Genomic DNA, 20984 nt, shown 5'->3' on the forward strand with positions numbered 1-20984 from the left:
GTTCAGAAAATCCCTGTAAATTTACACCCCAAAAGCTAAGAAGCACAGTGTTCCCTCCCTTCTGAGTCTGCTGTGTGCCCAAGCAGCAGTTTATACCCACATATATAACTTTTTTTGTACCCGAGATAGCCCACTTAATAGTTTTAGGAGTACGTGTCTCAGATGACACTGAGTGGAAGTAATATATTGGGCACTGAAATGGCATATTGCTTTAAAAATGTCAATTTTCACTTTGTATATTAATTCTTGGGAAGGACTCTTACGCTCAAAATGATAATACCCCTTAATAAATTCCTTGAAGGGTGTAGTTTCTAAAATGGTGTCACTTTTGAGGGATTTCTGTTGAACTGTTATTTTAGGGGCTCTGAAAATGTGACATGGAACTCAAAAACAAACAAAATCTGTATTACAAATCAAAATAGCACCTTTCCATTCTGAACCCTGCTTCACTCCTTCAGAACTGAGCCCAAAATGCAATTTATGCCCATATGTAAGACACTGTTGTGCCCAGGATAATCTACTTGTCTTTTGTCAACTAGCAAGACTAGCAAAGCTGATTGAGTAAAGAGGGTGCGATACACTCCACTATTATCAATTGGAGGTCTATAACCTAAAGCCTTCCCTCACTCTAACAATTGCTAGCTATTGGGAAGACCACAAACATACACCCGGTATATGCTGGTCTAAGCATCCAAAATTCCTAGGGGTCACGAATAACATCCCCTTGTTAGGAACACCCTACTCCACACATACACAACTCAACAAAAATTCATCTAGCTAAAGGCTCAGCCTGACGGTCCGTTTCACCGACCAGAGTGAAAAAGTTGAGTTTTAGTGCACTTATTTTTTGTTTCATTATTGTTTGTTTCATTAACTCTGTGTGAATGCCCCCAAAAACCTATGGCTCCTGCACACTAGCAAGGTTCACCCCTGCAACATTTATACTCCCACATGATGATGTGCCATATGACCCAATTCCTAAGCATACCCTATATGTGAGGGCTACAGATAATCGTCCAAGACCAAATGGTAGAACTAATGTGCAATTCATGGGGGAGATTAATAGAGGTGTTAGTACCTTTTTTATATATCCTATGCTTATGCAAACCTGGGATAGGCTAATAGAAGTCACCGACTATCTCGACTATCATATGTTTATGTTTTTATTAATTAATACGCCATCATTCTTGATTATCTAACAGCCACCCAAAGGGGTATGTGTAAGATAATGGAAACCACTTGTTGTCATTTTATTGAGCCTCATATTAAGGCAGAAATACAGGTAGTGAACGAAATGAGAGATAAGTATCTAAAAGAACATTCCAGCTTAGATACACAAGATAAGTAGTGGAGAGATACTTTTTCATTCCTAAACCCTGCAATTTGGTTGAAAGGAATATGCCAATGGCTGACAGGAATTCTATACTTTCTGGGAAAAATTTTGTTGGCATTAATATGTGTGTTTTTTGCAATAAGAATACTGATGTGGTGCTTACCGAGAGTAGGTACCAGCTTAGCTAATAAAATTAAGCAAATGCAAAGTGAACAGAGGAGAATAGGCTGCAAAAGAAGTGCAATAAGTTGAATATCAAGCTGCCTGGTCCTATGAACCTCCTATAAAGCCAGATACAAGTCTCCTTGGTGCAGGTGACGCAGAACACCCCTTTGCGAGTTACTCTCTAGATTTGCTATACAATAGCTGGGGATGGATTTAATCAGAGTTTAATGAACCTTGCATGTAGTATAGCGTATTTGTTCTTCAAGCAAAAGTCAAGAACAATTATTTAGCTATTATTATTTATTATATTCACTAGATGTAGACAATAGAGTTGTCAGTTTCTGCAACTTCTTGCTCAGTCTATTTAGATAGGACTGAAATGGCACACATTGGTAATAAAAAATCGGGGTCAAAAATAAAAGGAAGGAAACATGCAGCTTTTCAAAGTGGTGATAGTGCTTGACAAAGTGTATGAACCTTGATTTTACGGTGTGACAGACAGATATTTTACACATGCTGTCACCATTTAACACACCACAGTAGTACTTAGTTCCCCTGAAATCATTTTTCATTTGTTTTACTATTAAATGTTATCTCTCAGGGTCTTCACACTGTTTCATACAAAGTGTTTCGCAACAGGTCTAGAGACTGGAACGTAAAAGAAAATTGCTTCCACCATGGGGTATTTTTGACTTCAGAACTTTTCTCTGGACTTGGTTTAATGGTTTTTACTTTTGTTCACATTTTCTCTTGTGTAGACATAAAACCACAAAGTACTAGCCATAATATGAAACAATGTATAAACAATGAGACAATCTCTGTCCAGATGCCCTAATACAGCAAATTGATGTCACAAAAGGACCAAAAAGTAAAGCTGGTAATTTGTTAATCCCTGTGAAATATTGCATTTTCCATGAGGTAGCAAGAGCAAGGGAAATGTCTAACTATGGCTTTCACGGCATAAGGTGCTGGCTACTCCATGGGATTTTTTTCCCCCATTCATTTAACAATTCTGCAATATGCACCTTACGAACATGTGACAAAAAACAAGAGTAATACATTGCATTCTGCAGAGGAATTTTAAGGGCAGGATTACATTTGGAATTTAAAATAGTTATCCTCCCCTAACCAACCTTTTTTTCACTGCTCAAAAAAATAAAGGGAACACTGAAATGACAAATCCTAGATCTGAATGAATAAAATACTCTCATTGAATACTTTGTTCTGTACAAAGTTGAATGTGATGACAACAAAATCACTCAAAAAAATCATCAATGTAAATCAAATGTATTAACCAATGGAGGACTGGATTTAGAGTCCCCCCAAAATTAAAAACACAATTCAGGCCGATCCAACTTTGATGTAATGTCCTTAATACATGTCAAAATAAGACTCAGTAATGTGTGTGGACTCCACGTGCCTGTATGACCTCCCTACAACGCCTGGACATGCTCCTGATGAGGTTGCAGATGGTCTCCTGAGGGATCTCCTCCCAGACCTAGACTAAAGCATCTGCCAACTCCTGGACAGTCTGTGGTGCAATGTGATGTTGGTGGATGGAGCAAAACATGATGCCCCAGATGTGCTGAATCGGATTCAGGTCTGGGGAACAGTTGGGCCAGTCCATAGCTTCAATGCCTTCATCTTGCATGAACTGCTGACACACTCCAGCCACATGAGATCTGGCATTGTCCTGCATTAGGAGGAACCCAGGGCCAACTGCACCAGCATATGGTCTCACAAGGGGTCTGAGGATCTCATCTTGGTACCTATTGGCAGTCAGGCTACCTCTGTCGAGCACATTGAGAGCTGTGTGGCCATCCAAAGAAATGCCACCCCACACCATTACTGACCCACTGCCAAACCGGTCTGTCACATGTGCTCAGTGTGAACCTGCTTTCATCTGTGAAGAGCACAGGACACCAGTGGCGAAGTTGCCACTACCCGACATGTAGGTTTTTTCTGTCCGCTTGAAAAGTCGGACATCTTTACAAACGGACACTTCAGGACAGGCACAGAGTGCAAAAGAACGCACCCGATCGCCATTTAAATTAATGAAAAGTGTCACGGACACAGCTAGTGTCCGCTGCTAATGTACGTGCGAGATTTTGAACGGACACTAGCAGCGGATACTACCTGTCGGACAATGACGGTAGTGTGAACGCCCCCTAACTAAAAAAAAAAACATAAAAACTACAACGCCCATACATTAAATATTTTATCATTTTTTGCTTCAAATTTTTTTTCCTCTTCTAAAACCTAGGTGCGTCTTATAGTCCAGCGTGTCTTATAGTCCAGCGTGTCTTATAGTCCAGCGTGTCTTATAGTCCGAAAAATATGGTATATGTGACCAAAATAGAAGCTGGAGTTGTAGTGTGCCTTACTACAAAGATTCTCTTATACCAGCACTCTCCATATCTACAGTCATGGCCAAAAGTTTTGAGAATGATACAAATATTAATTTTTACAAAGTCTACTGCTTCAGTTTTTCTAATGGCAATTTGCATATACTCCAGAATGTTATAAAGAGTGATCAGCTTAACAGCAATTACTTGCAAATTCAATATTTGCCTAGAAAATGAACTTTATCCCCCAAAACACATTTCAACATCATTGCAGCCCTGCCTTAGAAGGACCAGCTAACATCGTTTCAGTGATTGCTCCATTAACACAGGTGTGGGTGTTGATGAGGACAGGGCTTTAGATCAATCTGTCATGATTAAGTAAGAATGACACCACTGGACACTTTAAAAGGAGGCTGGTGCTTGGCATCATTGTTTCTCTTCTGTTAATCATGGTTATCTCTAAAGAAACACGTGCAGTCATCATTGCACTGCACAAAAATGGCCTAACAGGGAAGAGTTTCGCAGCTAGAAAGATTGCACCTCAGTCAACAATCTATCGCATCATCAAGAACTTCAAGGAGAGAGGTTCCATTGTTGGCAAAAAGGCTCCAGGGCGCCCAAGAAAGACCAGCAAGCGCCAGGACCGTCTGTTAAAAGTGTTTCAGCTGTGGGATCGGGCTACCAGCAGTGCAGAGCTTGCTCAGGAATGGCAGCAGGCAGGTGTGAGTGCATCTGCACGCACTGTGAGGCAGAGACTCTTGGAGCAAGGCCTGGTCTCAAGGAGGGCAGCAAAGAAGCCACTTCTCTCCAGAAAAAAACATCAGGGACAGACTGATATTCTGCAAAAGGTACAGGGAGTGGACTGCCGAGGACTGGGGTAAAGTCATTTTCTCTGATGAATTCCCTTTTCGATTGTTTGGGACATCTGGAAAACAGCTTATTCAGGAAAGATGAGGTGAGCGCTACCACCAGTCTTGTCTCATGCCAACTGTAAAGCATCCTGAAACCAATCATGTGTGGGGTTGCTTCTCAGCCAAGGGAATCGGCTCTCTCACAGTCTTGCCTAAAAACACAGCCATGAATAAAGAATGGTACCAGAATGTCCTCCAAGATCAACTTCTCCCAACCGTCCAAGAGCAGTTTGACGATCAACAATGCCTTTTCCAGCATGATGGAGCATCTTGCCATAAAGCAAAGGTGATAACTAAATGGCTCAAGGAACAAAACATAGAGATTTTGGGTCCATGGCCTGGAAACTCCCCAGATCTTAATCCCATTGAGAACTTGTGGTCAATCATCAAGAGACGGGTGGACAAACAAAAACCTAATTCTGACAAAATGCAAGCATTGATTGTGCAAGAATGGACTGCTATCAGTCAGGATTTGGTCCTGAAGTTGATTGAGAGCATGCCAGGGAGAATTGCAGAGGTCCTGAAGAAGAAGGGTCAACACTGCAAATATTGACTTGCTGCATTAACTCATTCTAACTGTCAATATAAGCTTTTGTTACTCATAATATGATTGCAACTAGCTGGTACCCGCGACTTCGTCTGCGGTGATTGTAGAAGTGGGTATATACAGGTGCGGGTAAGGTTTTCGTACTGTGTATAAGGTATGGGATATGAAATGTAACTGTGTATCTTGTTTTTGCTGTAATTCTGAGAGCACATGAGACTTTTGTGTTGAATGTAATTTGTATTTCAGCTGCTATACGGTGTTGGTATAAACTGTACATAGTGTCTTTGGGACAGAGGTATTTCAGGTTAATATACTTCGATATACGACATTGTATGATTTGTTATTTTCCGCCAGTACATGTCAGTTTTGGGCACAGGATACTCTCGAGCAGCCACATAAAGTCTGGCCCTGTGCATGACAGTTTAGTAACTCCTCTTAGTAATAGCAATTAACCCCATCATGTCCCTCACATTAACCCTTGTGTAAGAGTTACTGATATGTGAGAGACTTGGAGGTAATAGTTAAGTATCTTCATTATTGAGGTTTATTAGTAACCCTTATATGGGGCCCACAGGGGTTAATATGAGGGACATGATGGGGTTTATTCCTATTAATATGAGGCACACAGGGGTTAATATGAGGGACATGATGGGGTTTATTCCTAATAATGTGAGGCACACGGATTAATATGAGGGACATGATGGGGTTTATTCCTAATAATGTGAGGCACACAGGGGTTAATATGAGGGACATGATGGGGTTTATTCCTAATAATGTGAGGCACGCAGGGGTTAATATGAGGGACATGATAGGGTTTATTCCTATTAATGTGAGGCACACAGGGGTTAATTTGAGGGACATGATGGGGGTTATTCCTATTAATGTGAGGCACACAGGGGTTAATATGAGGGACATGATGGGGGTTATTCCTATTAATGTGAGGCACACAGGGGTTAATATGAGGGACATGATGGGGGTTATTCCTATTAATGTGAGGCACATGGAGTTACTAAGACTAAACTAATAACCCCAAATGCCGGACATTAATGAGAACAGTAATCCTATGTACCTGTGTGTTTTTCAGTGTCACTTTGCTAGCAGCTTCCTCTTCTCCTCGCGGAATGTTAGCAGGATGCAGACCACTATAGCAGGCACAGACCTGAGCGATTAAGCTCCACCCCCTGGGTTTCCTGCACCCCTCTCAAAGGGGAGTGTCCTTATGCTTGAGCTCTAGCAGCCCACTGAAGAGGCTCGGACTTCATTTAACTCTTGCAGGTCCTGGGCTGCTGGTGTGCCAGTGAAATATGGCAGGAGTGCCACTCTTGGCATGCTGACCTCTGCTGTAGAGGGTAATATGAATTTTGTGGCTTGCTATGGTCCAAAGTGTGTGAGATTGCAGAAATAGTGATGTGAGTTTGGGTTTTGTGGAGGTCCTGGGAAAAACGTATGTGTGCTATTGTGACGAAAAGTAGCCTATTGCGCAATCGAGTGTAGTGACTATGTTTGTGGAAAATTTCAGCCAAATCGTATGGTCGAAAGTGTGTGAGATTGCAGAAATAGTGATGTGAGTTTGGGTTTTGTGGGGGTCCTGGGAAAAACGTATGTGCGCTATTGTGACGAAAAGTAGCCTATTGCACAATCGAGTGTAGTGACTATGTTTGTGGAAGATTTCAGCCAAATCGGAGGAGCGGGTTTTGCGTGATAGAGGAACAAACATCTAAACATCCAAACACACAAACCCACAAACATCCAAACTCACAAACTTTCACCTTTATAATATTAATAGGATTATATTTCTGTATGTGATAAAAACATCTGACAAACACACATAAAAACCAGAGGGCAGCAGATCATGTGAAAATATAATATTTGTGTCATTCTCAAAATTTTTGGCCATGACTGTAGAGCGGTGTATAGCCAGGCATTGTATGTCATGAGTAGGATTAATCATACATGCAAGACTCGCACAGACTCCTCAACTGACCCCTATAGAGACTGGTTCAAAGAAGCTATCTCTCATGCTATGTAGAGTTAACATAAAAAATGCTCCCACGCATTTCACCAGTACCCTAACCAGTGCTGGATCATCATAGGAGAGAGATTTAAAGTAACCTCTCAGTCTGAGAAGTAAATGGAAGTGGCGCCGGAATCCCATTACCTCCTCCCATGTAAAGGGTCAGATCCATGTAGGAAAAAAGAACAAGAAGATACCCAAGTAAATAAATGCAGAAAATGCAAGAGTTTTGGAAGGTGGTGGCTACCTTACAGGGAGATCTCTAAAGTTTTACAGTAATAAAATTTAATTGACAATACAAACATGAATATATAAATAAAGATGAAATTAATAAAGATGTAAATAAAATGTTACAGCAGAAAATGCCAACATATCAATAACAATGCAGAAATTACACAAACAGAACCAAACAAGAATCTTCAAGCAAATTTAACATGGTTTTCTTTTTCTTTGTGAAAAAAAATCCCCACAACACATTAAAAGCAATGAAGATCTGAAAATAAACAGAGAGAGAACTGACAGTGGTAAAAAAAAAAGAAATAAAGTGACATTTGTAAAGCATCAGGGATAAAACAGGTTTATTTAATTTGCTCTATATCTGCATGTAAATAAACGGGGAAAAAATGTAATACTTTTGGAATTTTTAATGCTGTTTATGTGGGTTAAACCACATGTAACTTTATTCTATAGGTTTTTATTTTTATAATTGCAGAAATACAATTATTACTTTTGCACAATATAACCTGATTTTATGGATAAAAGTTTTTCATTTATTTATTTTAAGTCTCACTCACTTCCGTAATACACAGCCATACATGATAACCATCGTCACTCCACAATTAAACCTATTGGTGGGGTTGTGGAGTCTGAGCTAGTTTTGAATACAATTGTAGTTGGTAGAAATTCTTATATCATTTTAAATATTAAGAATATTACATATTAACCCGTTCCTGACATCCACCTTAGGTTGGGTTCACATTAACATTGTTAAAATCTGTTGCATTGCAATATATTCCCCAGTGCTGCAAGTGAACTCATTTCCATATCGAAGAAAGCCGGGATTTCTACCATACGGCGGCGTGGGGAAGACATCTAAATGTAGGAGAAGAACAGCCTTTCTTAAGGCTATTCCTACGTGTTAGTCTTAAAAAAAATAGCAATTTAATGATAGAATCCTATCATCCTATTAAACATTAGAACTTGCCATTGTAGTGGATGAGATGTCAGTCGCACATTGCAGATGAAATTCACTATTGGTGGCATGGGCACAGCTCCTGTACCCATACCATTCCTACTCCACAAATGCATAGCACAGTGTTCTTAGGTACTGTACATTCTGTTAAGAAAGATGGTTATTCCCAATGCAAATACAATTCATTCTAAGTAAAAGCAGTTTAGTCTCACCTGAACAAGGCTTCCTTGTCAAACACAGTATCTGCAGGCATATTTACTGGTATCAAGAGATCTGGATGAGAATCAAAGTGAATGAAGCTAATGTTACTGGCAGGCAAGTGCTTCGATCCAATAGCTCGATAGATAAATGGCAGTACCTGGAGGAAACAATGAAAAGTATTTGTTCCTAGAGACTGTAATTAACTGCACACAACAGTCTATTACTTGTAGTAGAAACACATGGCGCTGCTTATTACACATCCTCCATGTCTGCAAAAGAGATAACAACACAAGCCTATGCAGGCTGACAAAACACTATTTATCTCATTTTTATGTATTATTATAGTTTTACTGACCATTATCTTGAACTCTACAACGTTAGTACGTTATTATGAATGTAAAATATAAACAATACCACTATAATAATACATATATCAGATCACACTTTAGGCCCTAATAAATATCTTCATACATTTGCTACAGTCTCGTCTCAATTTTTGGCATCTGAGATAAAACTTTTGCTTGATAAAATTAATATAAAATTATTAGATCACATCTCTAAATTTCATACAATATTGAAAACGAAGTAAGACTGAAGCTCTATACACTGGGCTTTCCTCTTTCCACAGGAGATGACACTATTAATGCACCTATGAAGCATCCAGCTTTTATAGTGGTATACACCAGTCTACAAAATTTAAGCAGCTCCTATCTGAGTATACTGGTCTCTCCATAGCAATTGCTGTACTGAAAATGACATATCTTTTCCAAATGAAAATTTGGCATACAAACAGCTTGGCAGCATCTGGAGGTGGTAGCGGAGAGCTACGCTGGTCTGGTTCAAGATCTGAGAGCTAAGGGAAGATGTCACAATTGGGGCCACGTTCTTCCTGTGCTATATTCAATATGTTGGAGAATGTAATAGGTGTATCCCCATAAAAACAATTCTACAACATCTTTTCTTAGAACTCTCTGTATCGTGCAGTGCTGCTATTATTTCTTCAATAAACATATGAATAAATTGGCAACTGTTTGATATTATTTACCTTGTAAAAGGGAGCAGAGTGGAATCTGCATAAAAACCACACACAAGCCCCATTCTACAGTTTTGAATGGGAATCTATTTTTATACAAGTCAGATTTTTTCATGCACTGATTTTAGAAGGTCAGCCCTATTCAATTGGTATATATCAGTAGCAGTGCAGAAATCTGAGGGCCACGCTCAGCCTCCTGCTACTGAATTTCTTTCATGTTGAAAACGCAGCTCTCTGAATAGGCCTTTAACCCCTTAGAGACACAGCCCAAAAGTGACTTAAGGACCAGGCCTCTTTTTTCAAATCTGACATGTGTCACTTTAAATGGCGATAACTTTGAGACGCTTTAACTTACACAAGTGATTCTGAGATAGTTTTTTCGTAACACATTGTACTTCATGTCAGTAGTAAATTTTCGTCGATATGTTTTGTCTTTAATTATGAAAAAATAGGAAATTTGGTGAAAATTTTGAAAAAAATGCAGTTTTCAAACTTTGAAATTGCAAGCCTTTCAAATAGAAAGTCATACTACCCGAATTTTTTCATAAATATAATTAACCATGTCTCTGATTTATGTAGCAATCAAATTTTAAGCACCCTTTCATTTTTTTCAGATATTATAAGGCTTACAAGTCAAGCAGTAATTTTCCAAATTTTCAAGAAAATTTCCAAAACACATTTTTCAAGGGACCAGTTCAGTTCTGAAGGGAACTTGAAAGGCCTCTCTAATAAAACCCCCCAAAAGTCACCCCATTCTAAAAACTGCACTCCTGAAAGAATCTAAAACAGCAGTTAGAAAGTTTCTTAACCCTTTCAGCATTTCACAACAATTAAAACAAAATGGAAGTCAAATTTACATTTTTCAATTTCTGTCACTAATATATTCATTTAGCCCTAGAATTTACACATTTACTAAGGTTTAAAGGAGAAACTGCACCCCACATTTTGTTACACAATTTCTCCCGAACACGACAATACCCCATATGTGCTGGTACCCTAATGTACGGGCACACGGTCGCTCTCAGAACAGATGGAGCACTAATTGGATTTTGTAGGCCAGATTTTGCTAGAATATTTTTCAGGCGCCATGCCCCGATTGCAAAGCCCCCAAGGTGCCAAAACAGTGGAAAACCCCAAAATGTCACCCCATTTTGGAAACTAGACCCCTCAAGGAATTTATCAAGGGGTATAGTGAGCACTTGGACCCTACAGGTGTTTCACAGATTTTTTTACCATTGAGATGTGAAAATGAAAAATTACTTTTTTTATAATAAAATGTCACTGTAGCCCCAAATTTTTCATCTTCACAAAGGGTTAAAGGAGAAACTGCACCCCACATTTTGTTACACAATTTCTCCTGAACACGACAATACCCCATATGTGCTGGTACCCTAATGTACGGGCACACGGTCGCTCTCAGAACGGATAGAGCGCTAATTGGATTTTGTAGGCCAGATTTTACTAGAATACTTTTCAGGCACCATGTCCCTTTTGCAGAGCCCCCAATGTGTCAAAACAGTGGAAACCCCCAAAATGTCACCCCATTTTGGAAACTATACCCCTCAAGGAATTTACCAAGGGGTTTAGTGAGCCCTTTGACCCTACAGGAGTGTAACAGAATTGGCCCAACAAAAGGAAAAGTGACATTTTTTGCTATAAAATGTAGCTTTAACCCCAAATTATGCATTTCCACAAGGGGTTAAAAAAGAAAATGCACCCCACAAATTGTCAAGCACTTTGCCCCAACTACAGAAATGCCCCACATGTGGATGTAAAGTGATGTATGGGCACGCTGTGAGGTCCAGAGCTGAAGGATCTCTATTGGGATTTTGGAGGGCAAATTTAGCTGAAATCTGTTTCAGGCACCATGTTGCATTTGGAGAGCCCCTGAAGTGCTAGAACAGTGGAACCCCCCCCCCAAAAAAAACGACCCCATTTTGAAAACTAGACCCCTCAAGGAATTTATCAAGGGGTTTAGTGAGCACTTGGACCCTACAGGTGTTTCACAGATTTTTTTTACCATTGAGATGTGAAAATGAAAAATTACTTTTTTTCCAATAAATCGTCCATTTAGCGCCATATTTTTAATTTTTGCAAGTACTTAGAGAATTAAGAGCCCCCCACAGTTTGTTACACAATTTCCCCTGAACACGGCAATACCCCATATAGGATCATAATCTGCTGTATGGGTACATGGCGGGGCTCAGAATGGAAAGAGCGCTATTTGGATTTTGGAGGGCATATATTGCTGGAATAGTTTTGAGGTGTCATGTCGCATTTGCTGAGCCCCTAAAGTGTCAATACAATAGAAACCCCTCAAAAGTGACCCCATTTTAGAAACTACACCCATCAAGGAATGTATCAAGTGGTATTATGATTTTGAGACTAAAAATGCTTCCCAAAATTTGAAATTTTTAAAGAAATATGCCATTTTGGTATCCAATGCATTGCACCCACTTTGTATTGTCAGAGACCTGCACTCCTAAAACTATTAAGTGGGCCATCCCGAGGGGCAAAAAAATTATATATGTGGGTATAAACTGCTGCTTGGGTGCACAGCAGGGCTCAGAAGGGAAGGAGCACTGCGCTTTATAGCTTTTGGGGTACAGATTTAGAGGGACTTTGTGGGTGCCATGTTGTTTTTGCAGAGCCCTGGAGGTGCCAGTAAACTGGAATTCCCCAAGAAGTGACCCCATTTTGTAGGGGAAATTTTAGAGTCTCTGCAAAAGTGCCATGGCATCCAAAAACCAAACCGTCTAAGTCTGTGCTCCAAAAACCAAATAACCTTCTTCCCTTCTGTGTCTGGCTGGGCCCTAATATCAGTTTATACCCACATATGACATTACGTACGTTATCCGGGGTACACCAGTGTCATATATGTGCCCTAATATCAGTTTATACTCACATATGACATTACCCCGGTTACACCAGTGTCATACATGTGGCATAAACTGCAGTTTGGGCGCACAGCAGGGGGCAGAAGGGAAGGAGCGCGATGCGGCTTTTGGAGTACAGATTCAGATGTTTGGTATCTAGACGCCATGTCATGTTTGTAGAGCCTGTAAGGTACCAGAAAAGTGGATTCCCCAAAGGAGTGACCGCAGTTTGAAAACTGCACCCCTAAAAGAATTTATCAGGGGGTGTAGTGAGTATTAGTATCCCGGACGTGACTGCACAGCGGATGGCGAAGAGGGAATATATAAGCGGTGCGGAGGACATTGCAGACACTAAATTCCCTACTGTACCCCCAGTAGCTCCTATGATTGGGGGAGTCACTCTGGGGGTCACTTTGGGGGTCACTTCTGGTGTCTTTTCCCTCCTAAGCTGTAAATCCGGGGTGTCCCCTGATATTCGCTTGCACAGCTTATACATTCCCTGCCTGCCGCACCCAGTTCTAATGATTTGGCGATTTTGCGTGATTTTGTCTTCACATTGGTAGAGGCTATATTTTCTTTATTTTTCTGCTGACGTGGCCATATAAGGGCTTGTTGTTTGCGGGATACAATGTATTTTGTAATGACACCATCTTGGGGTGCCTAAAACTTACTGATTACATTTTATTAACTCTTTTTTTGCTGGATTTAAAAGAGAAAAAAATCAATTCTGGTATTGAGTTTTACCTTTTACATTTTTCGCCATGCAGCGTACAGTATAAGTAACATGTGACCTTTATTCTGCGGGTCGGTACGGTTACGGCGATACCTCATTTATGTTATTTTTTTATGCGATACTAAGTCTGCAGAACAAAAACACATTTGGGGACATAAATCAGTGATTTTTGCATCGCCATCTTCTGAGAGGCGTAACATTTTTATTTTTCGCTTGACAGTGTTGGTTGAGGGCTTATTTTTTGCGGGACAACCTGTGCATTTTATTGGTACTATTTTGGGGTGCATATGACTTTTTGATCACTTTTTATAGCACATTTTGTAAGGTGAGATGGCGAAAAATCACTACTTCCGGCGGGTTTTTTCCGTTATTTTTTACCGCCGTTCACTGTGTACATTAAATATTGTTTCAGTTTTGTTGTACAGGTTGTTACGGACGCGACAATACCAAATATGTATTGTTTTTATTAATTTTTTGTGTTTTTTTTACATAATTCATTTTTTATAGAAAAAAGGGATTTTTGGGACTTTATAACTTTATTAATTGTTTTCAAATACTTTTTTTTTTTTTTTTACACTTTTTTTTTACTTGTTCTTGTGTCCCTATGGGACACATGGATCAGTGATGATTGCATCACTGATTCTCTACTGTAGACTGAGACACAGGCTGCAGTGACAGCCTGCACGTGTCTCACTCTAGAAACAGGAAGTGAGCTGTGCGGACGGCACAGACTCACTTCCAGAAGACGCCGGGAGCATCACCAGGTAAGTGAGTGCTCAGGGCTGTCTGGGGTCACTAACCAGACCCCAGACTACGTATTACAGATACCGGCACCCCCTGATCTCGCCGCGGGGGGTGCCGGCGGGGGGGGGGGGGGGGGGGGAGAGATCGCAGCACCCTTTGTTTGCGGTGGTCATGTTTGACCATCGCAATCAAAGGGTTAAAACCTCCGATCGGTAAAAGTACCGACCGGAGGTTATGGAAAAGGGTGATAGCTGTCAGTAACAGCCATCACCCAGTTCCGATTCCGCCCGCTCAGCTAGTGAGCGGGCGGAATCACCATGACGTACTATTACTTCATGGTGCGCGAAGTACCTCGCGTCCATGACGTAATAGTACGTCAAAGGTCGCTAAGGGATTAAAAAAAGATTCTCCAGAATTGTTATTTTATGGGGAATACAATTATTTACTTAAGCAAATATGTCAAGAGAGGCTCTTTAGCTTCTTGACAATATCTAGTTGATATTTGGGTGGGTTCAAGAGCTGAGCCTACAGGACAGGTGGCAGTAGCCATCTATGTCTGTGATCAGATATCTAAAAAGGTATTTCCATCTCAAGGATCTTATTTATACTGCTAGCTTATGTAAATTTAAGAGCATTCCTAAATACTTGGCAATGCTGTTTCATTTGGCTGCTATTTGAAATTATTCCTTCCGCTGTTTACACATCATTGTTAAGGCACCCAACCTGTTATCTGATCTTATGTTGGATGATGTGACTCACTCACTCATCCCTGTTTTTTTTCTTTTTTTTTTTTCTTTACTGCTCTTGCATCTAGACAATTAAGTCAGCTAATTGCAGTCTCCTGATAAAGGTTCAGACAAAACAAAGATGACATGGAGTTTACTGCTAGTCCATTGTCTGTCCTGGTAGAATGTAAGTAGTCTCCAACCCTGTGTAATGTAATATACATTTACTCTGCATATTGGATCGCATTACTATAGAGTTTTAGAAATCATAATAAATAATCTTTCATTGTAAAGGCAGTGTCTATATCTACTGAGATATTTCATAGTGTCCTGTTCATCAAATTGTCAACACTGCCCAACAGCTTGCTAAAGAATACAGGAAATGAAAAGAAAAGACAGCAGGCAAACTGCAGAAAGAGGGAGATGGTAAAAACCTCCAACCCCCCGGCCCCAGAGGCAACGATCAATAGTGACTATGACATCTGCATTCTTGTCCACTGTCTGAAAATTGTTGGGACATTCTGGATTTTTGTAAACAAAAACCCTGGCAAAAAGTGAGAGTTCAAACTAATGCCCTGTTCACATCTGCTTTTGTATTCCATCCTGTTACAGTGTGAATGGAGACCCCCCTGAACGGAATACAAATGCAATTGCAAGCACTGTGTTGTAAAAGCACACGGACCCCATAGTCAATGCTATATAAGTTTGGTATCTCTAATTGTTTTCACCTACAAAACACACATAAAGGGATTCTGTCTTCTGAAATCCTGTAAGAAATCCATGGCACACACTTTGGTTTTCTTATACTAGGTACCACAAAGCACTACAGTCTATATTGAAAGTGCAGCACCACTGTAAATATTACATTGCCATCAGAAAAAAGGGTCAGCGACCAGCCCCACCATGCAGTGTTTTTTATTTATTTTCTTATATCTAATGCTAGAACTAAATAGCAATTTAAAAAAAAACGGGCCGCCTCCCGTTACGTAACCACGGATTGCCCTGTGATGCCTCCACTAGTGTTAATGAATGATGAGGTATTGCAAATGTGAGGGCACTACGGCTGTGATATCTAGTCTCAAAATGATTGAGCACTGTAAGACAATATTGTATCTAGAAGTCACAGTTGCATCTCCCTTTGGGTTGCAATGTGACTCCATTCACTTACATTAGTGAAGGAGTTAGGCTAGGTTCACATCTGTGCTGGACTCTCTGCCGCACAAAATCGGTGGAGAGAAGAGTCCTGACTATTATCTCTGCCGGTTTCAGTATAAAAACAGCAGACACCTGACGGATTCCATTATGATATTTGGTGTCTGGGGGTAACCACTGTTTTAGTTGTCCAGAACCAGCCAGCTCAAATGACAGAGACCCGTACACAGTGGGTCAGTGCAGAGCAGAGAGGATATGGATAAAACATATGAAAGTGATGCAGAGGAAAGGAAGAACTGGAAATGGAGTTCATTTGGACACTGCAACGCTGTTGCAACACTTGCATAAAGTGAAACTTGTGATTTTCAAGCAGATGAGTGAAAGTTTCCAAAACCATGACTATATTACATGACTGTAATAAGGCCAATGGGCATTTTTCTGATGACAGGCTTCCTTTAGCATGTTATTTATACCAGGCAGTGAGCACCGTAAAAACTTAAAGCCAAATAAACATTTTTTTTGTTGTTGTAACCCTTTCCCTACACATCACATGGAACATTAAATTGTGCCATCAGAAATTACAACTTATCCCATAAAAAGAAGGCCCTCATCCAGCTGCTCGATGGTGTGTAGGATACTGCAGCTGGTTGGACCATGCAGTGTCTATTTGACTAGGAGGAACAGCTAGGGGGCGTTCTTTTGGGCATCACATGCTGGTGTATCGCTGGGCAGGTATTTATAAATCTGCTGCTATGTGTCACATGACTTCTTCCATTAGTAAGCGCAGGACATCCCCTTTAATTTCTTGTTGTGGGGTTGGGCTGGTCTACTAATATAGTATAACTGACACCATACAGTCCTTGTATATGATGGGGAAGGTGTGAGGTAAGGTGAGCTGACTACCTACATCGTGGTGATCCTCCACCACCCACACAGGCAGCTCCTGGTATCTCCTCAGGCGGTGCCCTGGTGTGGGGCGCTCACTCATGTCTGGGCAGATAGAGACCCGTCTCACCAGCTGCTGCTCCGGACAGGACGGAGCCGGCCCAGAGCCGTGATAGGTCAGTGGGCAGGAACACACCCACAGGAACTGTGCAACCACTACCTGAGTGTGCCTCAGACGTCTGGCTGCCATCTTTATTAAGGGCAAAGCTGTGAAGGCTTACTTTACATGACAAGTATACACTTTCCCATGTATAGAATCTCTCTCCTCTTATTTGAATGAAACAAATAGTTCAGTCTGTGCCCTTCCCATCGTATTACCGTACCGTACTTCATAGAGTTACTGACTTTGTGAAGTTCCAATTATTGTCGTTGCAAAAATTGCCACGAAATGTGTATATAGCTGAATAATCGTAGCGTATACATACTATACTCCATAAGGCCCTTTACTAGTGTATCACCCCCTGTGTGCACGCCCCCTCCTGTAGACGCCACCCTCTATGTCCACAGATAATATGCACATTACACGAAGAGCCCGTAATATGCCCTTAGTAAAGATGGTGGCCCACGTGCTTTCTGTGCGCCGTCTATTGACTCTGCTTATCACGCGAGTGATTGGCACTATCCTTCACCAATGGACGTACAGGGATCCCACCACGTGACCATGCTTGGTTCAGAGTGCATAGGCGGGATATCCCGTCTCTGTACTGCTGCTTGACTCTGTTGTAGGGTAAGTGTGTTCTATTAGTATTATGGGATATTTACTATGCTGAGCGTCCTCCATTCAGCCAGGATTTCTGGACGTTTAGTCTGTCTTTCTCGGCCGAGTGCTAATGCTTCATATATCAGTATTGCTCATGGCTGTCATCTGTGGCCACAGCAGTTCAGTAATTGTACAACTAGCAAATGTTCGCTGACATAAAGGAACCCATGGCACAGGCTCGTGCTTTTAAAGGGAGCCTGTCAGCAATTCTGACCCTATAAACGTGTGTTATGGCTGCATGACTGAGAGCCTTGTATATTACTACCAGCACAATGATGAGTGCCCAGGAGGCAACCCTTCATACCTCAGATCTTCATACAAATGATGACATCATTAACATTATGTACGAAACTGCCCAATTAATGTGAGATTTAGTGAGTCTTTGCAAATTGCCTACAAATCTATGATTGGTTGTCTTTGATACTTTATACTTTTGGTTGACTGCTTAAAGGAATCCTATCATTCACCCACTATTTTTTCTAGGTACCACATCGGAATAGCCTTAAGAAAGGCTATTAGTCTCCTACCTTTCGTTGTCTTCTCTGTGCCGCCGTTCGCCTACAATCCCGGTTCTTGTCAGTATGCAAATTAGCCCTCTCGCAGCACTGAGAGCGGGCCCCAGCGCTCAGACAGCACTGAGGGCCTCCTCAATGCTGTGATAGAACTCGCTCCAGCGCCGCCTCCATCTTCTTCAGTAGCGTCATCTTCAGCCTCTTCTTCCGGCGGTGGCTTGTAACTTCTAGGCCTTTTTGCATGCGCAGTCTGCTCTGCCCGAGGCTTAGAAGTTACAAGCCACCGCCGGAAGAAGAGGCTGCAGATGATGCTGCTGAAGAAGGTGGAGGCGGTGCTGGAGAGAGTTCTCTCGCTGCATTGGGGACACCCCCAGTGCTGCGAGAGAGCTAATTTGCCTATCGACAAGAACCGGGATTGTAGGCGAACGGCGGCACAGAGAAGACAACGAAAGGTAGGCGACGAATAGCCTTTCTTAAGGCTATTCCGACGTGGTACCTAGAAAAATTAGTGTGTGAATGATAGGATCCCTTTAAAATAACCTCATGGCAGAATTCTTTTGGCAGACAAATGTTGACCCTTGCAAATGGACGTCTGTGGTATATCCATGGATGATTGTCAGCCAACATGTTACTAATGTGTATGGTCAGCTTTAGCCCAATAGTGAGACAAGTCGACAAAAGTATGGTTACACCTCTGGAAGATAAATCCTCCTAATACAGAATATTAAGGGGTGGCAAGTTTAAGACAACTGTTCAGAGAAAAATGTTATCATTTGTATAATGAAAAGATATACAATCTTCTAATATACTCTCTATATCAATTGCTCACTGTTTTCTAGATCTCTGCTTGCTGTTATTCATTCTGCTGACTTCCAGTGGTTAAAAAATCAGTCCATGGTCATGTGATGTACACACAGGTGCACAGCTCGTTATAGTCACAGCACAGTAATCAGACACCTGCCTGGTAACGATCTGTGCACCCACCTGTGTGCTCATCACATGACCATGGACTGTATATCACATGACCATGGACTGATTTTTAACCCCTGGAAGTGAGCAGAATGAATAACAGCAAGCAGAGAGCTAGAAAACTGAGGAATCTATGCAAAAAATATATTTGGAAATCGTATAACGTTTCATTATATATACACACACAAACTTTAGTCTTTCAGTAATTGTTTGAAATTGGCCAACCCTTTAAGTTTTATATATTTGTGGCTTCTTCTCTTCCCATGTTTCCATAAATGATCATAAAGGAAATTTTTATCCCAATACCCTGAAATCTGTTGTTCTTTCATTATTTATTTTTTGTTTTAGGCAATGTCTCTACAAACAGGAAGAGGAGGGCAGCCAGCCAGAGGCGGTCAGACAACTTCGATACAGACATATCGGCCACAAAATGTAAGACCGGCCCAGTTACAGCAGTCTTCTGGGCAGTATTCCTATGATGCACAAAGTACTCCACCTCCCACATTTTCTAGCCTTCCAAGCACTAATTACATGCCCCCGAGGCCAGATTACATGTGTTATCCACCACCTGTTACTCCTCCAACACACAATACAATAAATCAGTGTCTTCCCAGACCAACTTATCCCGTTAGACAGAGTTACCCTATGCCACCTTGCTTTCCTCCTGTCCCTCCTTCTACACTTGGGCCAAGTAATCCCCCTCCTGCGGGTCCTCCTGCAGCACAAAGCACTTATCCTTATATGGTGCCTCCTTTAATGCCTCCTCCACCTATTATGCCTCCTCCATTGCCTCATGTAGGCTATCAACCAGTATATCCCTCTGGGTATCCACCACAATCTTTTCCTCCACCGCCTCCTCCTCCTCAGCCAGTATCTAACTTTAATAGCTACCAACAGAATTCAACATCTTTTCAAGGCAGCAGCCATTACCGACACACTGGTCACAGTCAGTACCAAACAGAAAAAGGACAGAGTGACCACAGGGCACCAGATAGAAGCAAACACTATGATGCTCATCGGCATAGAGAGTACAGTCATAGTGACAGACACCGTTCTGAAAAACATTGTGATAGAAGAGATCGTGGACGGAGTCCTGACCGGACAAGAAGATCAGACAGCAATCGACGTAGATCAGAGTATGATTACAGTAGGGCCCCGTCTCATGGTAGGACTCCACCACGACATGGCAGTTATGAACGCAACAGGTAGGTTAGAACACGGTCAATTACAATTAAGAGGTTTTAAATGTGTGCGGGTATTTTTTTTTTTAAGTGATGGCCTTATAAATAGGTTACCTGCTTACATAGTATTTTTTGTAAAGGGGATTTATCAATCATACCAGCAATAATTTGATCAGCCACATTAAATTAATAAAGAATTAATCTGATTCATCTGGTGCATTCTGGGGTTCTTAAATAAAGAAGAAAAAAAAGAGAGATCTGCAGCTGAGTAGAGCAAGCAAGTCGTACAGTTGTATAGCTCTATTAAATTTTAGAAATTGTTGTATGTCTAATTGGGAAACACAGTCCAGCTCTCCATTGTTCTGGTCCCCCACGGACCCAAACAATAGAGAGCCCGACACATATGCGACCCTAATATATAAAGGAAAAGGGTTTTGTACTCAGCCTACTTGCAGGAGAACTCCAAAATATTGCACTTCACTCATGGATCATCTGAGACTGCACGGATGTGAAACCCCTTCGGCTCCGGGCAAAACAGCAACATGCAAGGATAAAAATGGAACCAGCAAAGTGGGATGTCTTGATAAAACTTAGATTTTAATCTTGATTAATCATAAAATAATCCAAATATGCATGGTGAGCGACA

At 41.2% G+C, this 20984-nt stretch overlaps 2 protein-coding genes across 2 annotated transcripts in view; one reads left to right on the forward strand and one right to left on the reverse strand.

The window, feature by feature from the left end:
* C4H5orf22 (chromosome 4 C5orf22 homolog) overlaps positions 1–16998 on the reverse strand; it is a 59459-nt gene extending 42461 nt beyond the window's left edge. The window contains exons 1-2 of the mRNA XM_075270945.1: positions 16879–16998; positions 8720–8865 (exon numbers count right to left, since the gene is read on the reverse strand). Of these exons, the coding sequence (XP_075127046.1) occupies positions 8720–8865; positions 16879–16959 (227 nt within the window). The 5' untranslated portion in view covers positions 16960–16998. The remainder of the gene's footprint in view (positions 1–8719; positions 8866–16878) is intronic.
* Positions 16999–17586: 588 nt separating this feature from the next.
* Positions 17587–20984, forward strand: part of DROSHA (drosha ribonuclease III) — a 206783-nt gene continuing 203385 nt past the window's right edge. The window contains exons 1-2 of the mRNA XM_075270897.1: positions 17587–17643; positions 19506–20362. Coding sequence (XP_075126998.1) covers positions 19509–20362 — 854 coding nt within the window. The 5' untranslated portion in view covers positions 17587–17643; positions 19506–19508. The remainder of the gene's footprint in view (positions 17644–19505; positions 20363–20984) is intronic.

The sequence above is a fragment of the Leptodactylus fuscus genome, chromosome 4 (assembly GCF_031893055.1).
Source record: "Leptodactylus fuscus isolate aLepFus1 chromosome 4, aLepFus1.hap2, whole genome shotgun sequence".
NCBI classification, from domain to species: domain Eukaryota; kingdom Metazoa; phylum Chordata; class Amphibia; order Anura; family Leptodactylidae; genus Leptodactylus; species Leptodactylus fuscus.